General features: G+C 44.0%; 1 protein-coding gene across 5 annotated transcripts in view; it reads right to left on the bottom strand.

The window, feature by feature from the left end:
- PCNX2 (pecanex 2) overlaps positions 1–26,492 on the bottom strand; it is a 934,799-nt gene that overhangs the window by 358,532 nt on the left and 549,775 nt on the right. For all 5 annotated transcript variants that reach the window (XM_075862603.1, XM_075862600.1, XM_075862601.1 and 2 more), the window contains exon 17: positions 16,439–16,531. In XM_075862603.1, coding sequence (XP_075718718.1) covers positions 16,439–16,531 — 93 coding nt within the window. The remainder of the gene's footprint in view (positions 1–16,438; positions 16,532–26,492) is intronic.

Here is a 26,492-nt window from a genome sequence, read left to right on the forward strand (position 1 = left end):
AGGAATTTATTTAGGGGTGTAGCAAGCATTTTGACGCGCCAGTTTTTTTGAAAAAATGTTTGGAACTAGGCCATTAAACTGAAAATCTAAATTTTTTTTCAAATAAAATGTAGGTTTAGCTAATTTTTTTTCATTTCCAAAAGAACTAAAGTAGAAAAAGCCCACAACATTTGTAGAGCAATTTCTCCCGAGTAAAACAATACCCTACATGTGGTCATAAATGGCTGTTTGGACACACGGCAGGACTTAGAAGGGAAAGAGCGCCATTTGGCTCTTGGAGCTCAAATTTAGCAGGAATGGTTTGCGGAGGCCATGTCGCATTTGCAAAGCCCCTGAGGGGACAAAACAGTGGAAACCCCCAACAAGTGACCCCATTTTGGAAACTATACCCCTTGAGGAAATTATCTAGGGGTATAGTGAGCATTTTGACCCCAGAGGTTTTTTGCAGAAATTTTTGGAACTAAGCTGTGAAAATGAAAATCTACATTTTTTCAAATAAAATGTAGGTTTAGCAAAATTTTTTCATTTCCACAAGGACTAAAGGAGAAAAAGCACCATAAAATTTGTAAAGCAATTTCTCCCGAATAAAACAGTACCCCACATGTGGTAATAAACTGCTGTTTGGACCCACGGCGAGGCTGAGAAGGGAAAGAGCGCCATTTGGCTTTTGGAACTCAAATTTAACAGGAATGGTTTGTGGTGGCCATGTCGCATTTGCAAAGCCCCTGAGGGGACAAAACAGTGGAAACCCCCAAAAAGTGACCCCATTTTGGAAACTACACCCCATGAGGAAATTATCTAGGGGTACAGTGAGCAGTTTGACTCCACAGGTGTTTTACAGAACTTATTGGAAGTAGGCCGTAAAAATGAAAATCTACATTTTTTCAAAGAAAATGTAGGTTTAGGTCATTTTTTTTCATTTCCACAAGGACTAAAGGAGAAAAAGCACCATAAAATTTGTAAAGCAATTTCTCCCGAATAAAACAGTACCCCACATGTGGTAATAAACTGCTGTTTGGACCCACGGCGAGGCTGAGAAGGGAAAGAGCGCCATTTGGCTTTTGGAACTCAAATTTAACAGGAATGGTTTGTGGTGGCCATGTCGCATTTGCAAAGCCCCTGAGGGGACAAAACAGTGGAAACCCCCAAAAAGTGACCCCATTTTGGAAACTACACCCCATGAGGAAATTATCTAGGGGTACAGTGAGCAGTTTGACTCCACAGGTGTTTTACAGAACTTATTGGAAGTAGGCCGTAAAAATGAAAATCTACATTTTTTCAAAGAAAATGTAGGTTTAGGTCATTTTTTTTCATTTCCACAAGGACTGAAGGAGAAAAAGCACCGCAACATTTGTAAAGCAATTTCTCTCGAGTAAAACAATACCCCACATGTGGTCATAAACATCTGTTTGTACACATGGTGGGGCTCAGAATGGAAGGAGCACCATTTGGATTTTGGAATGGTTTCTGGGCGCCATGTCACATTTGCTGAGCCCCTATAGTACTAGTACAGTGGAAACACCCCAAAAGTGACTCCATTTGGGAAACTGCACCCCCTGAGGAATGATCTAGGGGTATAGTGAATCCCAAAGGTTTTTTGCTGAATTAATTAGAATTAAGCCATTAAAATGAAAAATATTTTTTTTTCCAACAAGATGTAGATTTAGATCAACATTTTTCATATGTGGTTATAATCAGCTGTTTACATATATGGGAGCATTCAGAAGAAAAGGAGCGGTATTTATCTTTTGGAGCGTAGATTTTGCTGGAATGGTTTGCGGACAGCATCTTGCATTTGCAAAACCACTGATGGACCCCGTTTTAGAAAATACACCCCTAAAGGCATTTATCAAGGGGTGTAGTAAGAATTTAGACTCGACAGGTGTTTTTCAGAAATGAATACGCAGTGGAAGGTGCAAAGTGAAAATTTTAATTTTTCCACTGATCTGCCTGTTCACCGCACAATATGTTGTGCCCCTAGAGAATCTTACCCCACAAATTGTTAAGCGGGTTCTCCCGGGTATGGTAATGCCTTACTTGTGGACATAAATTGCTGTTTGGGCACACTGTAGGGCTAAGAAGGGAAAGACCGCCATTTTGAGCATGGATTTTGCTTGGTAATAGTTCTGTTTGGGGTTTTGCTGGTATTTCAGTTTATAATGTGGTGGCATATGTAATCTGTGCGGAGTACATCAGGGCATAATAAGAGGGTATAATAATGGGGTAAATAATACAATTATCCATAGATGTGTGTTACGATGTGAAGCAATCCGTTATGCGCAGGCCGGTGTCACACTGATAAACGGTTTTCTTTCTTATCCCCCTTTTGTAACGCTCTGCACCTTTTGGGGACTTTTTCTCCTTCGTAGTTTGGGAAATATTGCTGGGAAAGTTTTGCGCTGGTATAATACGAGCACCCTCGTTTCCAGCGGATGTGTTATGTCCAGTGGCGGATTAAGAAGACCATGGGCCCTGGGCTGTTACCCAAACTTGGGCCCCCCTTCTCCACCGCCACCCTGCCGTGCCGTAACTATTGCTAACACTACCTTTTTGCACAAGCATTAACAAATGGGTGTTACGATTCCCCTTCCACAGGGATGTGTCCCTACATACTGACAGTATCACACTGTGCAGGGACACAGCACCAACCCCCCATGTAGACAGCGCCACACACACCCCCTGTAGATAAAGTCACACACATGCCCCCCTGTAGATAAAGCCACACACCCCCCCCCCCTGTAGATAAAGCCACACACACACCCACACCCCTGTAGATAAAGCCACACACACACCCCCCTGTAGATAAAGCCACACACACACCCCCTGAAGATAAAGTCACACACACACCCCCCTGTAGATAAAGCCACACACACACACACACACACACACACACACACACACACACACACACACACACCCCTGTAGATAGAGCCACATACACACACACACACTCCCCTGTAGGTAGAGCCACACTCCCCTGTAGATAGCGCCACACAGCCCCCTGTGGAGAGCGTCACACAGCCCCCTATAGATAGCATCACACAGCCCCCTATAGATAGCATCACACAGCCCCCTATAGATAGCATCACACAGCCCCCTATAGATAGCATCACACAGCCTCCTATAGATAGAGCCACACAGCACTCCCCCTTGTATATAGTGCCACACAGCACTCCCCCCCTTGTATATAGTGCTACACAGCGTCGCTGCAGCCCTGGGATGACATTTTATCCCATATGACTGCTGCAGCCTGTGATTGGCCTGTGATTGGCTGCAGCAGTCACATGTGGTGAAACGTCATCCCAGGAGGCCGGCCCGGACGAAGAAACAGAATTCTGGGCAAGTATAAGATTTTTATTTTTTCTAAATTGCGTTACATAACATCTGCTATTTGTTGCGGGTTTTACCTCCCCATTGAGTTAAATGGGGAAAACCCGAAACAAATGAGCAGCGTTTACGCAAATACAATTGACATGCTGCGGAATAAAAAACCGCACCGCAGGTCAATTTCTGAGCTTTTTATTTCCCGCTTATCATTTACGCAGCGTGTGGATGAGAATTTTTCACATCTAATCTACTCTGCTGCTACTGTATTAGGGCTTGTCCACACTTATCGGAATTGCTGCGTATTTTCCGCCCGGAAAATCCACAGAATACGGTAGCAGCAAAGTGAGTGAGATTTACCAAATCAAAGGCACATTATACACAAAGTAAACAAAGTATGCACATTATACACAAAGTACGCAATGTGCATAATTTGTGTATAGTGTGCATACTTTGTTTACTTTGTGTATAATGTGCCTATTTTGTGTACTTTGTGTATAATGTGCCTACTTTGTGTATAATGTGCCTACTTTGTGTACTTTGTGCATAATGTGCGTACTTTGTGCATACTGTGCGTACTTTGTGCATACTGTGCGTACTTTGTGCATAATGTGCGTACTTTGTGCATACTGTACGTACTTTGTGCATACTGTGCGTACTTTGTGCATAATGTGCGTACTTTGTGCATACTGTGCGTACTTTGTGCATAATGTGCGTACTTTGTGTACTGTGCGTACTTTGTGCATAATGTGCGTACTTTGTGCATACTGTGCGTACTTTGTGCATACTGCGCGTACTTTGAGCATACTGTGCGTACTTTGTGCATACTATGCGTACTTTGTGCATACTGTGCGTACTTTGTGCATAATGTGCGTATTTTGTGCATACTGTGCGTACTTTGTGCATACTGTGCGTACTTTGTGCATACTGTGCGTACTTTGTGCATAATGTGCGTACTTTGTGTACTTTGTGTGTCTGTGATAGAGATAGAGTGTATATATACATACATATGTATAGTGTGTGTATGTATATATATATATATATATATATTATATTTCAGCAGCAATTCCGCAGAAACTAGCAGAAGTTCCGCTGCAGAAAAAAAGCACCATTTCCTCTGGTTTTTACTGCAGTAAGTGGTGCGTATTTTGCTGTGTTTTTCTCACTGCTGGGAGATGGTGACGTCTCCTCTGAAAAACGCAGCAATTCTGTCACTTTCCGCAGCAGGAATTGACATGCTGCAGTACGAGAAATACGCACCGCAGGACAAAATGTCTCGTCGGAAATTTTACGCAGCGTCTGGATGAGATTTGGTAAATCTCACTCACTTTGCTGCTACCGTATTCTGTGTATTTTCCGGGCGGAAAATACGCAGCAATTCCGATAAGTGTGGACAAGCCCTAATACAGTAGCAGCAGAGTAGATTAGATGTGAACAATTCTCATCCACACGCTGCGTAAATGATAAGCGGGAAATAAAAAGCTCAGAAATTGACCTGCGGTGCGGTTTTTTATTCCGCAGCATGTCAATTGTATTTGCGTAAACGCTGCTCATTTGTTTCGCGTTTTCCCCATTTAACTCAATGGGGAGGTAAAACCCGCAACAAATAACAGATGTTATGTAACGCAATTTAGAAAAAATAAAAATCTTATACTTGCCCAGAATTCTGTTTCTTCGTCCGGGCCGGCCTCCAGGGATGACGTTTCACCACATGTGACTGCTGCAGCCAATCACAGGCCAATCACAGGCTGCAGCAGTCATATGGGATAAAATGTCATCCCAGGGCTGCAGCGACGCTGTGTAGCACTATATACAAGGGGGGGGAGTGCTGTGTGGCACTATATACAAGGGGGAGTGCTGTGTGGCTCTATCTATAGGAGGCTGTGTGATGCTATCGATAGGGGGCTGTGTGATGCTATCTATAGGGGGCTGTGTGATGCTATCTATAGGGGGCTGTGTGACGCTCTCCACAGGGGGCTGTGTGGCGCTATCTACAGGGGAGTGTGGCTCTACCTACAGGGGAGTGTGTGTGTTTGTGTGTATGTGGCTCTATCTACAGGGGTGTGTGTGTGTGTGTGTGTGTGTGTGTGTGTGTGTGTGGCTTTATCTACAGGGGGGTGTGTGTGTGGCTTTATCTTCAGGGGGTGTGTGTGTGGCTTTATCTACAGGGGGGTGTGTGTGTGGCTTTATCTACAGGGGTGTGTGTGTGTGTGGCTTTATCTACAGGCGGGGGGGGTGTGTGTGGCTTTATCTACAGGGGGGCGTGTGTGTGACTTTATCTACAGGGGGTGTGTGTGGCGCTGTCTACATGGGGGGTTGGTGCTGTGTCCCTGCACAGTGTGATACTGTCAGTAGGTAGGGACACATCCCTGTGGAAGGGGAATCGTAACACCCATTTGTTAATGCTTGTGCAAAAAGGTAGTGTTAGCAATAGTTACGGCACGGCAGGGTGGCGGTGGAGAAGGGGGGCCCAAGTTTGGGTAACAGCCCAGGGCCCATGGTCTTCTTAATCCGCCACTGGACATAACACATCCGCTGGAAGCGAGGGTGCTCATATTATACCAGCGCAAAACTTTCCCAGCAATATTTCCCAAACTACGAAGGAGAAAAAGTCCCCAAAAGGTGCAGAGCGTTACAAAAGGGGGATGAGGGTACGTTCACACGTAGTCAACAAAAACGTCTGAAAATCCAGAGCTGTTTTCAAGGGAAAACAGACCCTGCTTTTCAGACGTTTTTTTACCAACTCGCATTTTTCGCGGCGTTTTTCGCGCCGTTTTCGCGGCGTTTTTTATGTCCGTTTTTGGAGCTGTTTTCATTGGAGTCTATGGGAAAACAGCTCCAAAAACGTCCAAAGAAGTGTCCTGCACTTCTTTTGACGAGGCTGTATTTTTACGCGTCGTCGTTTGACAGCTGTCAAACGACGATGCGTAAATAACAGGTCGTCTGCACAGTACGTCGGCAAACCCATTCAAATGAATGGGCAGATGTTTGCCGACGTATTGGAGCCGTATTTTCAGACGTAAAACGAGGCATAATACGCCTCGTATACGTCTGAAATTTGGCCGTGTGAACATACCCTAAGAAAGAAAACCGTTTATCAGTGTGACACCGGCCTGCGCATAACGGATTGCTTCACATCGTAACACACATCTATGGATAATTGTATTATTTACCCCATTATTATACCCTCTTATTATGCCCTGATGTACTCCGCACAGATTACATATGCCACCACATTATAAACTGAAATACCAGCAAAACCCCAAACAGAACTATTACCAAGCAAAATCCATGCTCAAAATGGCGGTCTTTCCCTTCTTAGCCCTACAGTGTGCCCAAACAGCAATTTATGTCCACAAGTAAGGCATTACCATACCCGGGAGAACCCGCTTAACAATTTGTGGGGTAAGATTCTCTAGGGGCACAACATATTGTGCGGTGAACAGGCAGATCAGTGGAAAAATTAAAATTTTCACTTTGCACCATCCACTGCGTATTCATTTCTGAAAAACACCTGTCGAGTCTAAATTCTTACTACACCCCTTGATAAATGCCTTTAGGGGTGTATTTTCTAAAACGGGGTCCATCAGTGGTTTTGCAAATGCAAGATGCTGTCCGCAAACCATTCCAGCAAAATCTACGCTCCAAAAGATAAATACCGCTCCTTTTCTTCTGAATGCTCCCATATATGTAAACAGCTGATTATAACCACATATGAAAAATGTTGATCTAAATCTACATCTTGTTGGAAAAAAAAATATTTTTCATTTTAATGGCTTAATTCTAATTAATTCAGCAAAAAACCTTTGGGATTCACTATACCCCTAGATCATTCCTCAGGGGGTGCAGTTTCCCAAATGGAGTCACTTTTGGGGTGTTTCCACTGTACTAGTACTATAGGGGCTCAGCAAATGTGACATGGCGCCCAGAAACCATTCCAAAATCCAAATGGTGCTCCTTCCACTCTGAGCCCCACCGTGTGTACAAACAGATGTTTATGACCACATGTGGGGTATTGTTTTACTCGAGAGAAATTGCTTTACAAATGTTGCGGTGCTTTTTCTCCTTCAGTCCTTGTGGAAATGAAAAAAAATGACCTAAACCTACATTTTCTTTGAAAAAATGTAGATTTTCATTTTTACGGCCTACTTCCAATAAGTTCTGTAAAACACCTGTGGAGTCAAACTGCTCACTGTACCCCTAGATAATTTCCTCATGGGGTGTAGTTTCCAAAATGGGGTCACTTTTTGGGGGTTTCCACTGTTTTGTCCCCTCAGGGGCTTTGCAAATGCGACATGGCCACCACAAACCATTCCTGTTAAATTTGAGTTCCAAAAGCCAAATGGCGCTCTTTCCCTTCTCAGCCTCGCCGTGGGTCCAAACAGCAGTTTATTACCACATGTGGGGTACTGTTTTATTCGGGAGAAATTGCTTTACAAATTTTATGGTGCTTTTTCTCCTTTAGTCCTTGTGGAAATGAAAAAATTTTGCTAAACCTACATTTTATTTGAAAAAATGTAGATTTTCATTTTCACAGCTTAGTTCCAAAAATTTCTGCAAAAAACCTCTGGGGTCAAAATGCTCACTATACCCCTAGATAATTTCCTCAAGGGGTATAGTTTCCAAAATGGGGTCACTTGTTGGGGGTTTCCACTGTTTTGTCCCCTCAGGGGCTTTGCAAATGCGACATGGCCTCCGCAAACCATTCCTGCTAAATTTGAGCTCCAAGAGCCAAATGGCGCTCTTTCCCTTCTAAGTCCTGCCGTGTGTCCAAACAGCCATTTATGACCACATGTAGGGTATTGTTTTACTCGGGAGAAATTGCTCTACAAATGTTGTGGTGCTTTTTCTACTTTAGTTCTTTTGGAAATGAAAAAAAATTAGCTAAACCTACATTTTATTTGAAAAAAAATGTAGATTTTCAGTTTAATGGCCTAGTTCCAAACATTTTTTCAAAAAAACTGGCGGGTCAAAATGCTTGCTACACCCCTAAATAAATTCCTCGAGGGGTGTAGTTTCCCAAATGGGGTCCCTTTTGGGGGGTTTCCACTGTTTTAGTTCCACAAGACCTCTTCAAAGCTGACATGGTGCCTAAAATATATTCTAATAAAAAGGAGGCCCAAAATCCACTAGGTGCTACTTTTGTTCGGAGACCGGTGGTTCAGTCCAGTAGCACACTAGAGCCACATGTGGGATATTTCCTAAAACTGCAGAACCTGGGCAATAAATATTGAGTTGCATTTCTCTGGTAAAACCTCCTGTGGTACAAAAAAAATGGATTCAAAATGAATTTCTGGAAAAAAATAATGAACTTTGTAAATTTCACCTCTAGTTTGCCTTAATTCCTGCGCAATGTCTAAAGGATTAAGAAACTTTCTAAATGCTGTTTTGAATACTTTGAGGGGTGCAGTTTTTAAAATGGGGTGACTTATTGGGGGTTTCTAATATCTAAGGACCTCAAAGCCACTTCACAACTGAACTGCCCCCTGTAAAAATAGCATTTTTAAATTTTCTTGAAAAAGTGAGAAATTGCTGCTAAAGTTCTAAGCCTTGTAACGTCCTAGAAAAATAAAAGGATGTTCAAAAAACGATGCCAAACTAAAGTAGACAGATGTTAATTAGCAACATTTTTGTGTGGTATAACTGCCTGTCTTACAAGCAGATACATTTAAATTGAGAAAAATGCTAATTTTTGCAATTTTCGCAAAATTTTGGAGTTTTTCACAATTACTGAATGTATCGAGCAAATTTTGCCAGTAACATAAAGTCCAATGTGTCACGAGAAAACAATCTCAGAATCGATTGGATAGGTAAAAGCATTCCGGAGTTATTACCACATAAAGTGAAACATGTCAGATTTAAAAAATGGGGCTCTGTCAGGAAGGTCAAAAGTGGCCACAGCGGGAAGGGGTTAAGGAATTCATCTGGGGTGTAGTGAGCATTTTGACCCCACAGGTGTTTCAGCAAATTTATTTAGATTGGACTGTAAAAATTACATTTTTTTATTTTTTATTTGCAATAATATGTTGTTTTAGCTCATATTTTTCATTTTCACAAGGATTATAGGAGAAAAAGCACCCCAATGTTTGTAAAGCATTTTCTCATGAGCACAACAATTACCTATAAGTGTTTACAAAATGCTTTTCGGGCACACAGCTGGGCTCAGAGGGAAAGGAGCACCATTTGGCTTTTGCAGAGCAGATTTTGCTGAATTGGTTTCTGGGGGCCATGTCGCATTTGCAGAGCCCATGAAATACCAGTATAGTAGAAATTCCCCAGGTGTGATCCCATTCTGGAGACTATACCCCTCAAAGAATTAAATTTCGGGTGTAGTGAGAATTTTGACCCGTCAGGTGTTTTATAGATTTTATTAGAATTGGGCTGTGAAAATAAGAAAAATAATTTTTTCCAATGATATGTAGTTTTAACTCATTTTTAATTTCCACAAGGAATTCAGGAGAAAAGACACCCCAATTTCTCCTGAGTAAGGAAATACCCCATAAGTGGTTGTAAACTGTTGTTTGAAAACACACAGCAGGGCCCTAAAGGGAAAGAGCGCAATTTAGTTTTTAGAGTGAAGATTTTACAAAATTTTTGACGCCATGTTGCATTGCACTGAAGTACCAGTACAGTGAAAACCCCCAAGAAGTGACCGCACTTGGGAAACTAAACCCCTTTAAGGGATTTATCACAAGGTGTAGAGAGCATTTTGTCCCCACACATTTTGCAGAAATTATGTAACGGCTGCGGTCACGAAATGCTGGCTTCTCTCCCCATCCGGTAGACCTGAGTACTCCTGCCAGTGTCTCCTTCCCCAGAGACGAAAGCACACGCGGCCGCACTGCTCTGCGGTTGTTTCTGAGGTGAGCGCGGGCACCTGTCCCCGGCCCTACTGGGCCAGGGCGTGCAAGTGTAATTGTGTTCCCGACCCAATCCCCACACATCCTGTAATATTAAAAGGGCTCTGCCCTCTTCTTCCTTGCCTGAGCGTTATTGTTGTTGTCTTCCCAAGTTAGTTAAGCAAACGGTCCCTTAGTTGTATCCTGTTCCCAGTATTCCCGTATCCTGCTTCCTGTATCCAGCAACTGGGTTTGTTCCTGAGCTGAAGTCTAGTGTTGGAGTCGTGTTTGTGTCATCTGCCACGTCCGGTGTCATCTGCCACTTCCTGGGTCATCTGCCATGCCAGGCATCAACTGCCACGCCAAGCACCATCTGTGCCACAAATAGTCTGTGCCAAAGCATCTGCTACATCTCGTGTCTGTCTTTACTTTCATAAGGAACCCTTGTGCTTAGACTTTCCATTGACTGTTGTTTGGTCAGCTGCCACTCTGCTATGGCGGAGTGGCCTAGTGGGTCCACATGCCCCAGAATCATGACAGCACACTCAGGCCATGGAACATGCTGGCAAACACAAGTCCGCCATTCAAATTATGCAAACGGACATGCGTGACCTCTGGGCAAGTCAGGATCAACTACTACAGGCCATGAAATCCATCTTAACTCGTTTGTATCAGCCTCCTGCATCTCCCCTGGCTGTTTCCGCTGCTCCACCAACTGCTATGCCTCCTGCCTACCCTGGTCCTTTCATTACCTCTACCTCCTCGCTATGACGAGGATCCCAAGACCTGCAGAGGGTTCATCAATCAGTGTACTATTCATTTCAGGTTACGTGCTCACCTCTTCCCTCTGATGAGACCAAAGTAGCTGTATTTATTTCTCTCCTCTCTGGCAAAGCCCTGGCATGGGCAAACCCCATATTAGAAATGAGAAGACTGGAAATTTTCTGATCTGTCGCTATTCCTAGAGACTTTTCGTACGTTGTTCAAGGAACAAGGTTGAACATCTTCTGCTGCTGCCTCACTGCTGACTTTCAAGCAAGGGGAATTGACTGTGGGGGAGTACGCCATCTCCTTCCGTACACTGGTGGCGTGGAGCTGGCATGGAATAATGAGACCTTGGTGGGACTTTCCGGAAAGGACTGTCTCCACGCATCAAGGACTTGCAGCTCGCGACCTTCCTTTCACCCTGGTTGCCCTTATCCTGTTGCCGACCCAGATCGACATGAGTATCCAGGAACGTGCTCAGGAGGTTCGCTGGGAGAGATGGCCGTATAGACTGGCACCTTCATTCCAGAGATCCTTGCTGCCTTCTCCAGTTGTTCCACCTGCAGAGCAAATGCAGGTGGACAGAGTTACATTATCCGTTCAGGAGAAACAGCGCAGACGCTCTTCAGGTCTGTGTCAGATGCACAAAATGGCCTTTGTGGCCACCATACAATGTCCACAAAAGCTGGTAAACTCCAGCGCCTAGGGTTGGTTGGAGACACAACCCTAGGTGGAACAATGCCAAATCATCTCCCAAACTATCCATTCCAGTAACCATAGTCTCTGGAGAGAAATCACACACCGTTTCTGCTTATCTGGACTCTGAAGCAGCTGCAAATTTTATTCAGCAGGACTTAGTAGCTCGTCTCTATCTGGCCACGTTAACTCTGGCGAAACCCCTGGCAGTCGCCTCTGTAAATTGGCAACCACTGCCCGATCCTATACTGTTCTTGACAAAACTGCTGAGACTACAAGTCAGAATTCTCCGCGCGGAACAGATTGTTTTCTTAGTCTTGTCCAAAGCTATTAACCCTACTCTGCTGGGCCTGCCTTGGCTTCATCTACATGCTCCGGTTCTCGACTGGAACTCCGGAGAGGTCCTCCAATGGGAATCCAAGTGCCACTACCGCTGCCTGCCCCAGATTCGTCCCGTTCGACCAACACATTATGCCGGCTTTGCCGACATCTTCAGTAAAAAGATGGCAGAAGTTCTTTCTCCTCATCGTTCCTACGATTGCCCTATCGAACTGCTCCCAGACATCTCACCTCCTCATGGACCAGTCTTTCCTCTCTCCTTGCCAGAGACCCAGGCCATGTCGGCATATGTTAAGGAGAACCTTGAGAGGGGGTTCATCCAGAAATCTTCTTCTCCGTCCGGAGCCGGATTCTTTTTAGTGAAAAAGAAAGATGGATCTCTTTGACCCTGTATCGAATATCGAGGTCTATTCAAGAGCAAGTATCCCTTGTTACTAATCTTGTAAATCTTTGATCGACCATGACTTTTACTAAGCTGGATTTACGCGGGGCTTTATAAGCTGATCCAGATCCGTCAAGGTGACGAATGGAAGACCGAATTCAACAACCAAAACGGACACTACGAGTATCTGGTGATGCCTTATGGTCTGTGCAACGCTCCAGCGGTATTTCAGGAATTTGTGAATGACATCTTCCTCTATGTCTGTGTGGTGATATATTTGGACGACATCCTGATCTACTCACCAGATCTGACGATGCATTGGAGCATGTCCGCCAAGTCCTGTTGCGGTTAAGGGAGAATTGCCTGTACGCTTAACTTGAGAAGTGCATGTTTGAGTAGAACTATCTGCACCTTCCTGGGCTACATTGTCTCCGATCGTGGACTCAAGATAGATCCAGGGAAGGTGAAATCCGTCTTCGAGTGGCCACGTCCTCTGGGCCTTCAGGCTATACAGCGATTTCTGTGATTTGCACATTTTTACCGGCAGTTTATCCTAAACTTTTCGTCTCTGACTGCATCACTCTCTGCTGTTACTAAGAAGGGGGTGAATGCCAAAGTTTGGACTCAGAGTCAGCATTTACCAGTCTCAAGAGTGCTTTCACTTCAGCTGCAGCTCTTCACCATTCTGACGTATCTCGACAGTTCTCTCTGGAGGTTAACACTTCTTCCATTGGTGCAGGAGCACTTCTGTTTCAGAAAAACTCCAAGGGTAAGGCAGTGGTGTGTGGCTACTAATCAAAACTATTGTCTTCTGCAGAGCGGAATTACTCCATTGAGTATCAGGAGTTACTGGCCGTCAAGTTGGCATTGGAGGAGTGGAGACAGCAGCTGGAGGGCGCCATACACCCTATCATCATTTATACGGACCACGAAGTCTCACCTACCTCCAGTCTGCTCAACGATTGAATCCTTGTCAAGCCAGATCGTCGCTGTTTTTCGCCCGATTTCAGTACTTGCTCCACTTCCGTCCCACAGACAAAAATGTGAAGGCCGATGCTCTATCTCGGTCTTTTGAGACGGATGACTCTGAGGAGACTCCATATATTAAAGATCCTTCCAGGATTATTGCAGAAAACCCTCTACAAATTAGAGACATTCCCCCAGGGAAGACTTTTGTTTGTCTTGCATGCAGGAAAAAGATTATCCACTGGGGACACAGTTCCAAGATGGCTAGGCACTCTGGTGTTCGTAAAACTCTGGACTTTATTGCTCGTTAATACTGGTGGCCCACACTACCTAAGGATGTTGTGTACTTTGTTTCATAATGTACACACCGTGCTTCAAAAAAATCTGCTCACTCCAGACCTGCTGGTCTACTCCAACCCCTCCCAATGCCTGAAGCCCAGTGGCAGCATATCGCAATGGACTTCATTATAGACCTTCCTCCTTTGGCTGGATGCACTACTGTCTGGGTAGTGGTGGACCGTTTCTCTAAAATGGCACTTTAACTGGTCTTCCTTCTGCTCCTCATCTGGCAAATCTTTTCATTCAGCACATCTTTCGTCTGCACGGCCTACCCCTCCATATTGGGTCTGACCTGGGTGTATAGTCCACGTCCAAGTTCTGGAGAGCTCTGTTTAAACGGTGGTGGTGAAGCTGGATTTTTCTTCTGCCTATCACACTCTGTCTAATGGTCAAGTGGAGAGGACTAATCAAGTATTGGGGAATTATCTTCGTCATTTTGTTTCGGCCCAACATGATAAATGGGTACAACTTCTACCTCGGGCCAAATTATCTTTTAATAACCATACAGGTGAGTCTATTGCTTCATCTCCATTCTACATTGTGTGCAGTTAGCATCCAGGCCCTGACCCAAGTACCAGCAGCCAATTCTTCATTTTGGACTTTTCTTCACATTTGGCAGCAAACCAAGTCCGCGAATCTTCTCTCTGTCGATCGCATGAAAAGGTATGCTGATAGAAAAAGAAAAGTTTCTCCTCAGTTTTTTCCCCGGAGTCAAGGTCTAGTTATCATCTAAAAAAATCCATCTCAATACCCCTACTCACAAGTTTGCTCCCAGGTTTCTCGGTCCCTTCGAGATCCTGCAACTAATAAACCCTGTATCCGATAAGCTACGGCTGCCTCCTACTCGCAGAATTCCCAACTCGTTTCATGTGTCCCTTCTAAAGCCTGTTGTTCTTAATAGCTACAGTAAATCTCCTAGTTCTGCAGTTGCTCCCAGCGGTTCCTCTGACGTCTTTGAAGTGAAGAAAATCCTGGACTACAATAGAGTAGGAGGAAAGACTTTCTATCAGGTGGACTGGAAGGGGTTTGGTCCTGAGGAGAGGTCTTGGGAGACAGAAGAGAACATTAATGCCCCTACCCTCATTAAGAAATTCCTCTCACGTTCCGGACCTAAGAGGAGGCTTAAGGGGGGGACTGTAACGGCCGTGGTCACGAACCGCCAGCTTCTCTCATCATCCGGCTGCCACGACCGCAGACCTTTCTGCACTGATCTGCAGTTGTTTCTAAGGTGCGTGCAGCGCCAGCACACACCTGTGATATGTTCCCTACTCAATCCCCACACACCCTGTAATATAAAAGGGATCTGCCCTCTTCCTCCTTGCTTGAGCGTTGTTGTATTCCCATGTTAGTTAAGCAAATGGTCCCTTAGTTGTATCCTGTTCCCAGTGTTCCCATATCCTGCTTCTGGTATCCTGTATTCAGTAACTCTGTTTATTCCTGAGCTGAAGTCTTGTGTTAGAGTCGTGTTTGTGTCATCTGCCACAGCTGGTGTCATCTGCCACGTCCTGTGTCATCTTACAAGTCCTGTGTCATCCAAGCATCATCTGTGCCACGAATCCTCTGTGCCAAAGCATCTGCTACATTTCGTGTCTGTCCGGACTCTCATACAGGTAACCTTGTGCTTAGACTTTCCATTGACTGTTGTTTGGCCAGCTGCCACTCCGCTACAGCGGAGCGACCTAGTGGGTCCACATACCTCAGAATCGTGACAAATTAGTACACAATGTATATTGCAGATTGAAAATTGCCATTCTTCCACAGATATGCTATTTCAGTGCAATATATTGTGCTCAGGTTGTACCACTGGAGACACATAACCTATAAATTGTTAAGCAGGTACTCCGGAGTATAGTAATACCCCCATATGTGGTTATAAACTGCTGTTTGGGCACACTGCCATTTGGCTGTTAGAGATTCTGCAGTTTTATACGATTTACGGCAATATCAAATTTATATCGTTTTTAAATGTTTTACTACTTCTACACAATAAAAACACTTTTAAAAAAAAAAAAAAAAATAATGTTTTGTGTCACCATATTCAGCAATAACATTTATTTTTTTTGTCGACAGAGTGGAGTGAGAGCTTGTTTTTTGTGTGACAAACTGTAGTTTTTATTGGTACAATTTTGGGGTACTTGCGACTTTTTGATCGCTTTTTATTAAATTTTTTGGAAACAAAAAAGGCAATTCTGCCATTGTTTTTTGTTTTAATTTTTCACGGTGTTCACCATGCAGGATAAATAATGATATTTTGATAGTTCTGGCCGCGGCGATACGTATTATGTATAGTTTAGGTTTTTTTCATGTTTTTCTAATTATAAAAGCCTTGATCGGGGAAACGGCAATTATTGTTTTTATTACATAGAACTTTTATTTTATTTTTTGGAATTGTTTTTTTTACACTTACTAGGGGACCTAATAGGCTTCCGTAAATGGCTGACCAGGAGGGAGGGGGCCGATGGGGTACAGAGGGAGCCCACTCCCTCTGTGTCAATCACTTAAATGCTATTGACATCGGCATTTAAGGGCTTAAATAGCGGCAGTAACTGTGATCGCCGCTGTTGCAGTGGGATGTCGGCTGTATATTACAGCCGGCACCTGCTGCGGATGGTGTGGGTACAGCTCCTGTGCCCGCTTCATCCTTAAGATGTTACTGTACGCCGAGTTGCGGTAAGGCACTGTTAAAAGGATGTACTGGAACGCCCAAATGCGGGAAGGGGGTTAAACAACAACAACAACACCTTTCAAAGTGGTAGGTGAATTAAAATTCTGTAAACATGCTACTTACACTGAAGAAGAGAAACACTGTGCTGGCACTGATCGCAAATGATAATAAGCCAGCCAATGTACAGACGATTAGATCTGACGTAAGGATTTCTTTCTGTGGAGCAAAAAAAACAGTTTATGTTTAAAGCTAGTTTTCGGTGTTTTCTGCCACAAGCATTATATTTTGTCCAGGAATAAGTGCTAAGGTGTCGTTTACATTTGCTTTGGAAGCTCCGTATAGGGGCCTTCATCGCAGATCAGGCAGAGATTACCGGAGCCAGTAGCGCAGCATGCTGGGCTATTGTCTCCAGTAAAATCACAGACAACCTGGCAGAAAGCTGACGGAACCTATTAAAGTCAATGGGTTCAGTCGGCCACCGGTGGTGTCCGACGTGCAACGGAAACGTTGCTTACGTTGTTTCCTTGTTCTATTCCTCTGTCGGAGCAGAACAACGAAATAGCCCGAAGCAGATATGAACATAGCCTATGATAGCCAATTCCGAAAGCCAAAATTCTTATTAGATAGCCTGCACAATAGCAGTAATCACTCCACTGCCCATGTACGGATCAGCCGGTGGGAGTGAGCTACTAGGCATTTTTGTCCACCATTACTGGACACATTAGGTGGGCGTTTTGAGAGGGAATCAAAAGAACATCAGTGGTACGATAACAAATATGTGAAAGCAATATCTAGACACTGGAGCATTTTTTTTAATTATTTTGATTCTCATGATCTAACAGAGAAATGTACTATTTAATCGAGGGGAAACCCTTTAATACTCTCTAATCTGTAAAGTTCACCTTTAGCCATGTATGCGACCATCTAACTACCCAACTTTTTTCTTATAAACTAGACTGCGATGAAATCCAATATCACAGAAAATGTTTAAGACACAATATACTTTTATTTTACAATAAAAGTCAGTGGCAGAGTGGAATTTTTTTTATTACATATATTGAGTATATGATCTTGGGAACAAAAGTATATCACAACTGTATAGCAGGATGTGAAAGTGTTGTGAAGCTGCAAAAGCATGCACTTTCTAGTGTATTAATTAGGATATATGCGGGTTACATATTCCTGCTTATTTACTTCCTACACAGTTATATATATATATATATATATATATATATATATATATATATATATAGTATCCAAAAATGGCGACAGCACTCTGCGAACACTAGTGCCACCTAAACACTATAAATAAATAAATAAATAAATAAATAAATAAATATGCATTGCTGCTGAATCAACTTACAAAATCTTTGGCAGGATTTCCCTCTGCCCAGTGGCGTACCTACGGGGCCTGAGGGGGCCCGTGTCACCCGACGGCACGGGCCCCCACCATGGCCGGGGGCTCCGCTAGCAGCCGCTATGGATGCTACAGCGCGACGCCACTAAACACTACGGCAGAGCAGGGAGGTATCTCCCCGCTCTGCCATTAAACAAAAGACATGTATCCCCTATTCACAGGATAGGGGATACATGCGTGATCGCTGGCATTGATAGGGAGAACGGGGGACTGAAAGTCCCCTTAGGTTCTCCATCACAAACCTCGGACCTCCGGGGTCTGCGTCGGCAGCTCCGTAGAAATGAATGGAGCGCCGGAAGTCAGAGGTTAGTCATGGAGTTCCCTACAGGGGGGGGCTGTATGGCGTTTCCTACAGGGGGGCTGTATAGCGTTTCCTACAGGGGGCTGTATGGCATTCCCTACAGGGGGGGGCTGTATGGCATTCCCTACAGGGGGAGCTGTATGGCGTTCCCTACAGGGGGGGGCTGTATGGCGTTTCCTACAGGAGGGGGGCTGTATGGCGTTTCCTACAGGATGGGGGCTGTATGGCATTCCCTACAGGGGGGGGCTGTATGGAGTTTCCTACAGGGGGGGCTGTATGGAGTTTCCTACAGGGGGGCTGTATGACGTTTCCTACAGGGGGGCGCTGTATGGCGTTCCCTACAGGGGGGGCTGTATGGCATTCCCTACAGGGGGGGCTGTATAGCGTTCCCTACAGGGGGGCTGTATGCCGTTCCGTACAGGGGGGGCTGTATGCCGTTCCCTACAGGGAGGGGCCGTATGGCGTTATCTACAGGGGGGGCTGTATGGCGTTCTCTACAGGGGGGGCTGTATGGCGTTCTCTACAGGGGGGACTGTATGGCGTTCTCTACAGGGGGGCTGTATGGCGTTAGCGCCATACAGCCCCCTCTGTAGAGAACGCCATACAGCCCCCTTGTAGAGAACGCCATACAGCCCCCCCTGTAGATAATGCCATACAGCCCCCTCTGTAGATAACACCATACAGCCCCCTCTGTAGAGAACGCCATACAGCCCCCTCTGTAGAGAACGCCATACAGCCCCCCCTGTAGAGAACGCCATACAGCCCCCTGTAGATAACTCCATACAGCCCCCTCTGTAGATAGCGCCATACAGCCCCCTCTGTAGATAACGCCATACAGACCCCCCTTTATATAACGCCATACAGCCACCCTGTAGATAGCGCAATACAGCCCCCCTGTAGATAACGCCATACAGCCCCCCAGTAGATAACGCCATACAGACCCCACTGTAGAGAACGCCATACAGAGCCCCCCCTGTAGATAACGCCATGCAGCCCCCTTTGTAGATAACGCCATACAGCCCCCTCTGTAGATATCTACAAAGGGGGCTGTATGGCGTTATCTACAGAGGGGGCTGTATGGCGTTATCTACAGGGGGATGTATGGTGTTATCTACTGGGGGATGTATGCCGTTATCTACAGGTGTGCTGTATGGCGTTATCTACAGGGGGATGTATGGCGCTATCTACAAAGGGGGCTGTATGGCGTTATCTACAAGGGGGCTGTATGGCGTTATCTACAGAGGGGGCTGTATGGCGCTATCTACTGGGAGGGCTGTAAAAAAGGCACTATCTACATGGGGGGGTTGTGTGACACCCAGGGGAGGGGGGTCCCAGTCAAAAGTTTGCTATGGGGCCCAGTCTTTCCTAGTTACGCCCCTGCCTCTGCCGCTTCTTCCAGCCTTCACCTTTTGCTGCTCTATAATACACTAAAGTCCATTTTACATTGTTTCTAATATAACTGCATCCTGCATGAAGTAAGATAGTAGCACACCACAACGAGGAGTAAGCTGTGATTTACCTCTGCCACTTCTTCTAGCCTCCTCCTTTTGCTGCTCTATAATACACTGGAATCTATCTTACATTGCTACTAATATAATCATACCTCCCAACTTTCAAGTATCGCAAAGAGGGAAACAAATTTCCCTTTTAAGCCTCGCCTCTAATCTTGCCCAGTATCCGCCCATACACACACTGTTCAGTCCACATAGTATCATGCTCCCAAAGTGCCTCACACAGTATAATGCTAAATAGCTTCCCCCACACAGTATAATTCCCTCTAGCCCCCATCATATAGTATAATGCCCACATAGCTCCCACCATACAGTATAATGCCCCATAACTGTCCCATACATTATAATGACCCCTTACCTGCAACCATGCACTATAATGCCCCAATCGCTGCCCTCATACAGCATAATGCTTCAATCTGCCCCATACACTATAATGTCACCATATCTGCCCTTATACAATATAATTCCCCCATAGCTGCCCTCATACAGCTTAATGCCCCCATACAGCATAATTCCCCATTGCTCCCCCATATAGTATAATGCCCCCATAGCTGCCCCATACATTATAATGCCCATATACACTATAATGCACCCATAATTTCCCCCATACAGCATAATGCCCTCTTAGCTGATCCTAGTGCCACAGTGCCCATGTAGATAGTGCCACAGTGCCCATGTATAGTTCCAGTGTTCCCAGTAGATAGTGCCACATATAGTGCCACAGTGCCCATGTAGATAGTGCCAGTGTTCCCTGTAGATAGTGCCCCATATAGTGCCACAGTGCCCATGTAGATAGTGCCACACCCCGTTGCAGATCGGGCAACCCCCCCAGAGATAGCGCTACCCCCTGTAGATAGCGCCATGGGGACTCCCTCTAGAAGAGGAATCCCCAGTCAGAGCATAGGCAGGGGATACCGCTCCTAGAGGGAACCCCTGATGTCACTCTCCATGTATGGACAGTGACGACATTGCCTATTCCTGGTGCAGAATCTCCTGCCAGAGCGTTGCCAATGCTCTGGCTGGGGATTCCGCTCCAGGAGGAACCCCTGACATCACTGTCCATATATGGACAGTGACCTCAGGGGTTCCGTCTAGGCACGGAATCCCCGGCCAATGTGTCGGCAATGGGGATTCCTCTTCAGGAGGAACCCCTGATGTCACTGTCCATATATGGACAAAGGGCTTCCCGGGTCCCAGCGCTTAAAGTAGCGCTGTGCCCGGGGAGTCCTCGGCGAGCGGAGGAGCTCCCTCTGCTCCTCCGTTCTGAACAAATGCTGAAGCTGGGAGCTGACGGTTCCCTGCTCCAGCATTGGGTTCAACTGTATCTGCGTCCTGAAGACACAGATACAGTTGACAGCGTGACCTATCCCTGGCCGTCAGGGTCAGCGGGACACCGCCCGGAATCCGGGAGTGTCCTGCTGAATCCAGGATTGTTGGGAGGTATATGGACAAGTACTGAACAAATGTCATCCACACACAGCAAAACAAAATCAGAGGAGAAACCGTTCACAAATTGACCTGTGGTGTGGTTTCCTAATCCGGAGCATGTCAATTTATGCAGCGGAATCTCTGCTCTTCTGTTGCGGGATTTCCCCACTGAATTCAATGGGGAGGTAAAACCGACAACAAATAGCCATGGGTTGCGACATTCCGCTAAAAAATCGCAAATGACAAAAAATAACCTTTTTTTAAATTTAATAAAAAAAGCCTATACTTACGTTTCATCCCATTTGACTGCTGTAGCCAATCAAAAGCTGTACCGATCACATGGACTAAAGCATCATCCCAGGAGGCCAGACTATACTCAGAGCAGAGGGACGCATCGTCATGACTAGGCCATCACAACAAGGTGGTAAGTATTTTTTTCCCTGCTGTATTTCCTCAGCAGACCTTCGGTTTCCAGGACGGATACGTTATGTACTTTCACGCAGCGTATTCGCCCCGTGTGTCCCTACCCTTACACTTAATTCCCCGGATGAAGCTTTGGGCGAAACGTACGTTGGGTCCAGGCGGTAGGCTGTGTTTGATATGTCATTAATGTCATTCTGTTGCTGCATTATCCCTATTCTGATACAAATTTGTACTAACCTATACATTTACTATGTAGCCATTTACCTATTATCAGTGGTGGTTGTGAGCATATGTGCACATGGGAAAAATACCTGTTCCATAAATACATATATATATTTGCATTATTTGCTAATTCCTTCTCCAATTTTATCTTTAACTTTTATGCTTTTATTGATGTATTTATACATTAACCCCTTCAGGACTGAGCCTGTTTTGGCATTCAGGAAGAAGACTATTTTTCAACTCTGACACTGAGGGTATGTGCACACACACTAATTACGTCCGTAATTGACGGACGTATTTCGGCCGGAAGACCCGGACCGAACACAGTGCAGGGAGCCGGGCTCCTAGCATCATAGTTATGTACGATGCTAGGAGTCCCTGCCTCTCTGCAGGACAACTGTCCCGTACTGTAATCATGTTTTCAGTACGGGACAGTAGTTCCACGGAGAGGCAGGGACTCCTAGCATCGTACATAAGTATGATGCTAGGAGCCCGGCTCCCTGCACTGTGTTCGGTCCGGTACTTGCGGCCGAAATACGTCCGTCAATTACGGACGTAATTAGTGTGTGTGCACATACCCTGACACTTTATGTGGTAATAACTTGGGAATGCTTTTACCTATCCAAGTGATTCTGAGACTGTTTTCTCGTGACATATTGTAGTTTATGTTAGTGAAAAAATTTGGTCGATAAATTCAATATTTATTTGTAAAAAAACACCAAGATTTAAAGAAAATTGGCAAAAATTAGCATTTTTCTCAATTTAAATTTATCTACTTGTAAAACAGATAGTAATACCACACTAAATAGTTACTACTTTACATTTCCCATATGTCTACTTTATGTTTGCATCATTTTTTGAACATTCTTTTATTTTTCTAGGACGTTTCAAGACTTAGAACTTTAGCAGCGATTTCTCATATTTTGAAGAAAATTTCAACAGGCGATTTTTACAAGGTCCACTTTAGGTCTGAAGTGGCTTTGAGGGCCTTATATATTAGAAAGTCCCCATAAATCACCCCATTTTAAAAATTGAATCCCTCAAAGTATTCAAAACAGCATTCAGAAAGTGTTTTAACCCTTTAGACGTTTCACAGGAATTAAAGCAAAGTAGAGGTGAAATTTACAAATTTAATTTTTTTTTGTCAAAATTCATTTGTAATACATTTTTTTCTATACCACAGAAAGTTTTACCCGAGAAATGTAACTCATTATTTTTTGCCCAGATTCTGCCGTTTTTAGAAATATCCCACATGTGACCCTAGTGCGCTAATTTACTGAAATACAGGACTCAGAAGCAAAGGAGAACCTGGTGGATTTTGGGGCCTCCTTTTTTTTTAGAATATATTTTAGGTACCATGTCAGGTTTGAAGAGGTCTTGAGGGGCAAAAACAATAAAGACCCCCAAAAGTGACCTCATTTTGGAAACTACACCCCTCAGGGAATTTATCTAGGGGTCTAGTTAGCATTTTGAACCCACAGTTTTTTGGCTAAATTTATTTGAATTAGTATGTGAAGATGAAAATCTACTTTTTTTCTGAAAAAACTTAGAATTGTTTAATTTTTTCAAGGAATAAGGGAGAAAAAACACCCCAACATATGTAAAGCAATTTCTCCCGATTATAGCAATACCCCATATGTGGTAATAAACTGCTGTTTGGACCAACAGCAGGACTCAGAATGGAAGGAGCACTATTTGGATTTTGAAATTCTGATTTGCTGGAAAAGTTTTCAGTCGCGTTTGCAATGCACTGGAGGGAACAAAATAGTGGAAACCCTCGAAAAGTGACCCCATTTTGGAAACTACACTCATCAAGGAATATTTCTAGGGGTAAAGTTAGCATTTTGACCTCACAGTTGTTTTGCTGAATTCATTGGAGTTATTCTGTAAAGGTAAAAATCTACTTTTTTTCTGAAAAAAGGTACCCATTTTTAATTTTTACAAGGAATAAAGGAGAAAAAGCACCCCAACATTTGTAAAACAATTTCTCCCGATTACGGAAATATGCTATATGTGGTAATAAACTGCTGTTTGGACCCACAGCAGGGCTTAGAAGGGAAGGTGCGCTATTTAGCTTTTGGAGCTCAAATTTAGCTGAAACGGTTTTTGGATGACATGTCGCATTTGCAAAGCCCCTGAGAGGCCAAAACAGTGGAAACCCCCCAAAAGTGACCCCCATTTTGGAAATTACACCACTTAAAGAATCTATCTAGGGGTATAGTGAGCATTTAGACCCCACAAGTCTTTTGCAGGATTTGTTAGAATTAGGCCGTGAAAATTAATATCAACATTTCTTCCACTAAAATGTTGAATTTTTTCAATTTCACAAAGAATAAAGGAGAAAAAAGCCGCCCAACATTTGTAAAGCAATTTCTCCCGAGTACGGTTATACCCCACGTGTGGTTATAAATGTTTTTCATTAGAAAGTAATTAACCCTTTCCGGACTGAACCATTTTTTACTTTTCCTTTTTAGTTTTTCCCTCCCCGCTTTCCAAGAGCCATAAATTTTTTATTTTTTCGTCAATAGAGTGGTGTGTGGGCTTATTTATTGAGGGACGAGCAGTCATTTTTATTGGTACCATTTTTTTGGTACATACAACTTTTTGAGCACTTTTTAATACATTTTTTGGTAGAGCCAAGGTGACCAAAAAACAGCGATTTTGCCGTTTTATATTCTTTATTTTTCACGTGAGACGCTCCATACATCACCCCCCACACTACGACATGCTATGTCGTGGTGCGCGAAGGGGTTAATGCGCAGCGGATGGTGCAGAGTAAAAATTAAAATTTTCCACTGATATGCCATTTTAGTACACAATATGTTATACCCAGTTTGTGCCACTGAAGACAAATACCTCATAAAATATTAACTGGTTTCTCCCGGGTATGGCGATGCCATATCAGTGGACGTAGACTGCTGTTTGGGCACGCTGTAGGACTCAGAAGGGAGGGAGCGGCATTTGGCGCGCAGATTTAGCTTGTTAGTTCTGTTTGGCGTTTTACTGTTATTTCAGTTTAGAATGTGGGGGCATATGTTATCTACGCGGAGAACATCAGGGCATAATAAGAGGGTATAATAATGGGGTAAATAAATAATAATCCGCAGATATGTGGCCGGTGTCGCACTGATAAATGGCGCCTAATCTTATCTGCTTTTGGAACACTGCACATTTTGCATCGCCATATTCTTAGAGCCAGAACTTTTTTATTTTTTCTCCACCGGAGCTGTGTGAGGGCTTATTCTTTGTGGGACAATCTGTAGTTTTCATTGGTACCATTTTGGGTACCAGAAATTTTTTTGATCACTTTTTATTCCATTTTTTGCCAAGCAAGGTGACCAAAAACCATGAATTCTGCCAATGTTTTTTATTCTTTTTTTTATATGGCGTTCACCCTGGGCTATAACTGACCATTCTACTTTATTCTGCGGGTCGATACGATTACGGCAATACCATATGTATATAATTTTTTTATGTTTTGCAGCGTTTGTGCAATAAAATCACTTATTTATAAAATAATTTTTTTTTTGGTGTCACCATATTCTGAGAGCGATAACTTTTTTTATTTTTCAGTCAAAAAAGCTGTGTAAGGACTTATTTTTGGCGGGACGGGTTGTAGTTTGTATTGGTACCATTTTGGCGCACATGCGACTTTTTTTATCACTTTTTATTATATAATTTGGGAGGGGTGGTGACCCAAAAAATTGTGATTCTGGCATTGTTTTTCGTTTATTTTTTTTGCGGTGTTCACTGTGTGGGAAAAATAATATTACAGTTTTATAGTTGGGGTCGTTACGAACGCGGTGATACCAAATATGTGTACTTTTTTTTAACGTGTTAATTTTTTTCCTATAATAAAAGACTTATTATAGGAAAAAAAGCATTTTTTGTTTATATGACTTATAACTTTTATTTTTACAATTTTTAAAAAAAATGTATTACCTTTTTTTTACTTTTTTTACATATCCCACTAGGGGACATTTAGATTTGCAGCTCTGATCGCTGCTAGAACACATTACACTACCTACGTAGTGTAATGTGTTCTAACTGTCATTGTGACGTGACAGTCACACTGACAGGAAGACTCGGAGAACCGGCCGGAGGCTGCTCCTCCGAGGCTTCCGTACATGGCAACCCGGAGGTCATTGTCTGGCCTCTGGTTGCCGTGATGAGGATCGCCAGCAAATGCATGTGGGGGGCTGCCGATCTACTCTAAACCTCTTCAATGTGGTGATCGGTTAAATGCCGATTTCAGCGGTGACAGGCCGCTAATCGGCAACGGGGAGAGCAAGGCAGTTAAAGCGCGGACGTAACTGCACACCCAGGTGCGCGAAGATACTGCTCATCTGGGCGTTCGTGTCCGCCAAGGTGCGGGAAGGGTTAAAGCAAGTTATGTACTTCTCATATATACAAAATTGTCCTATGTATTTATTGGTTATCCTACCCTTACACTGACAGACCAGTAATGCTTTGGTATACCTAGGCCTCATGCAAACGGAATGGACGGGCCGTGGAATTTCATCCGCGGGCCATTTGCAAATCACGGACGGTGCACACATTGATTTTAATGAGCCCAGACCACAAATGCGGACCATATAATGATGTGTCCTATTTTTTATTTTTTTGCAGTCTGGGCCCCTGGCATTACACGGACCGTGGAAACCACGTAAACCACGGTCGTGTGCGTTCGCCCATAGGTTAACATGTGTTTTATACTATCAGCAATTGCTGCTCCACAATTGTTTATAGTTTATGGCCGCAAATGCACGGTCGTGTGCATAAGGCCTTAGTGTACCAAAATATCATATCTGCAATCAAAAGATGGCATTGTGAAGTCCCCTACTGGAACTAAAATAAATGACTAAAAACAGTTAA

The sequence above is a fragment of the Rhinoderma darwinii genome, chromosome 4 (assembly GCF_050947455.1).
Source record: "Rhinoderma darwinii isolate aRhiDar2 chromosome 4, aRhiDar2.hap1, whole genome shotgun sequence".
Taxonomy (NCBI): Eukaryota; Metazoa; Chordata; class Amphibia; order Anura; family Rhinodermatidae; genus Rhinoderma; species Rhinoderma darwinii.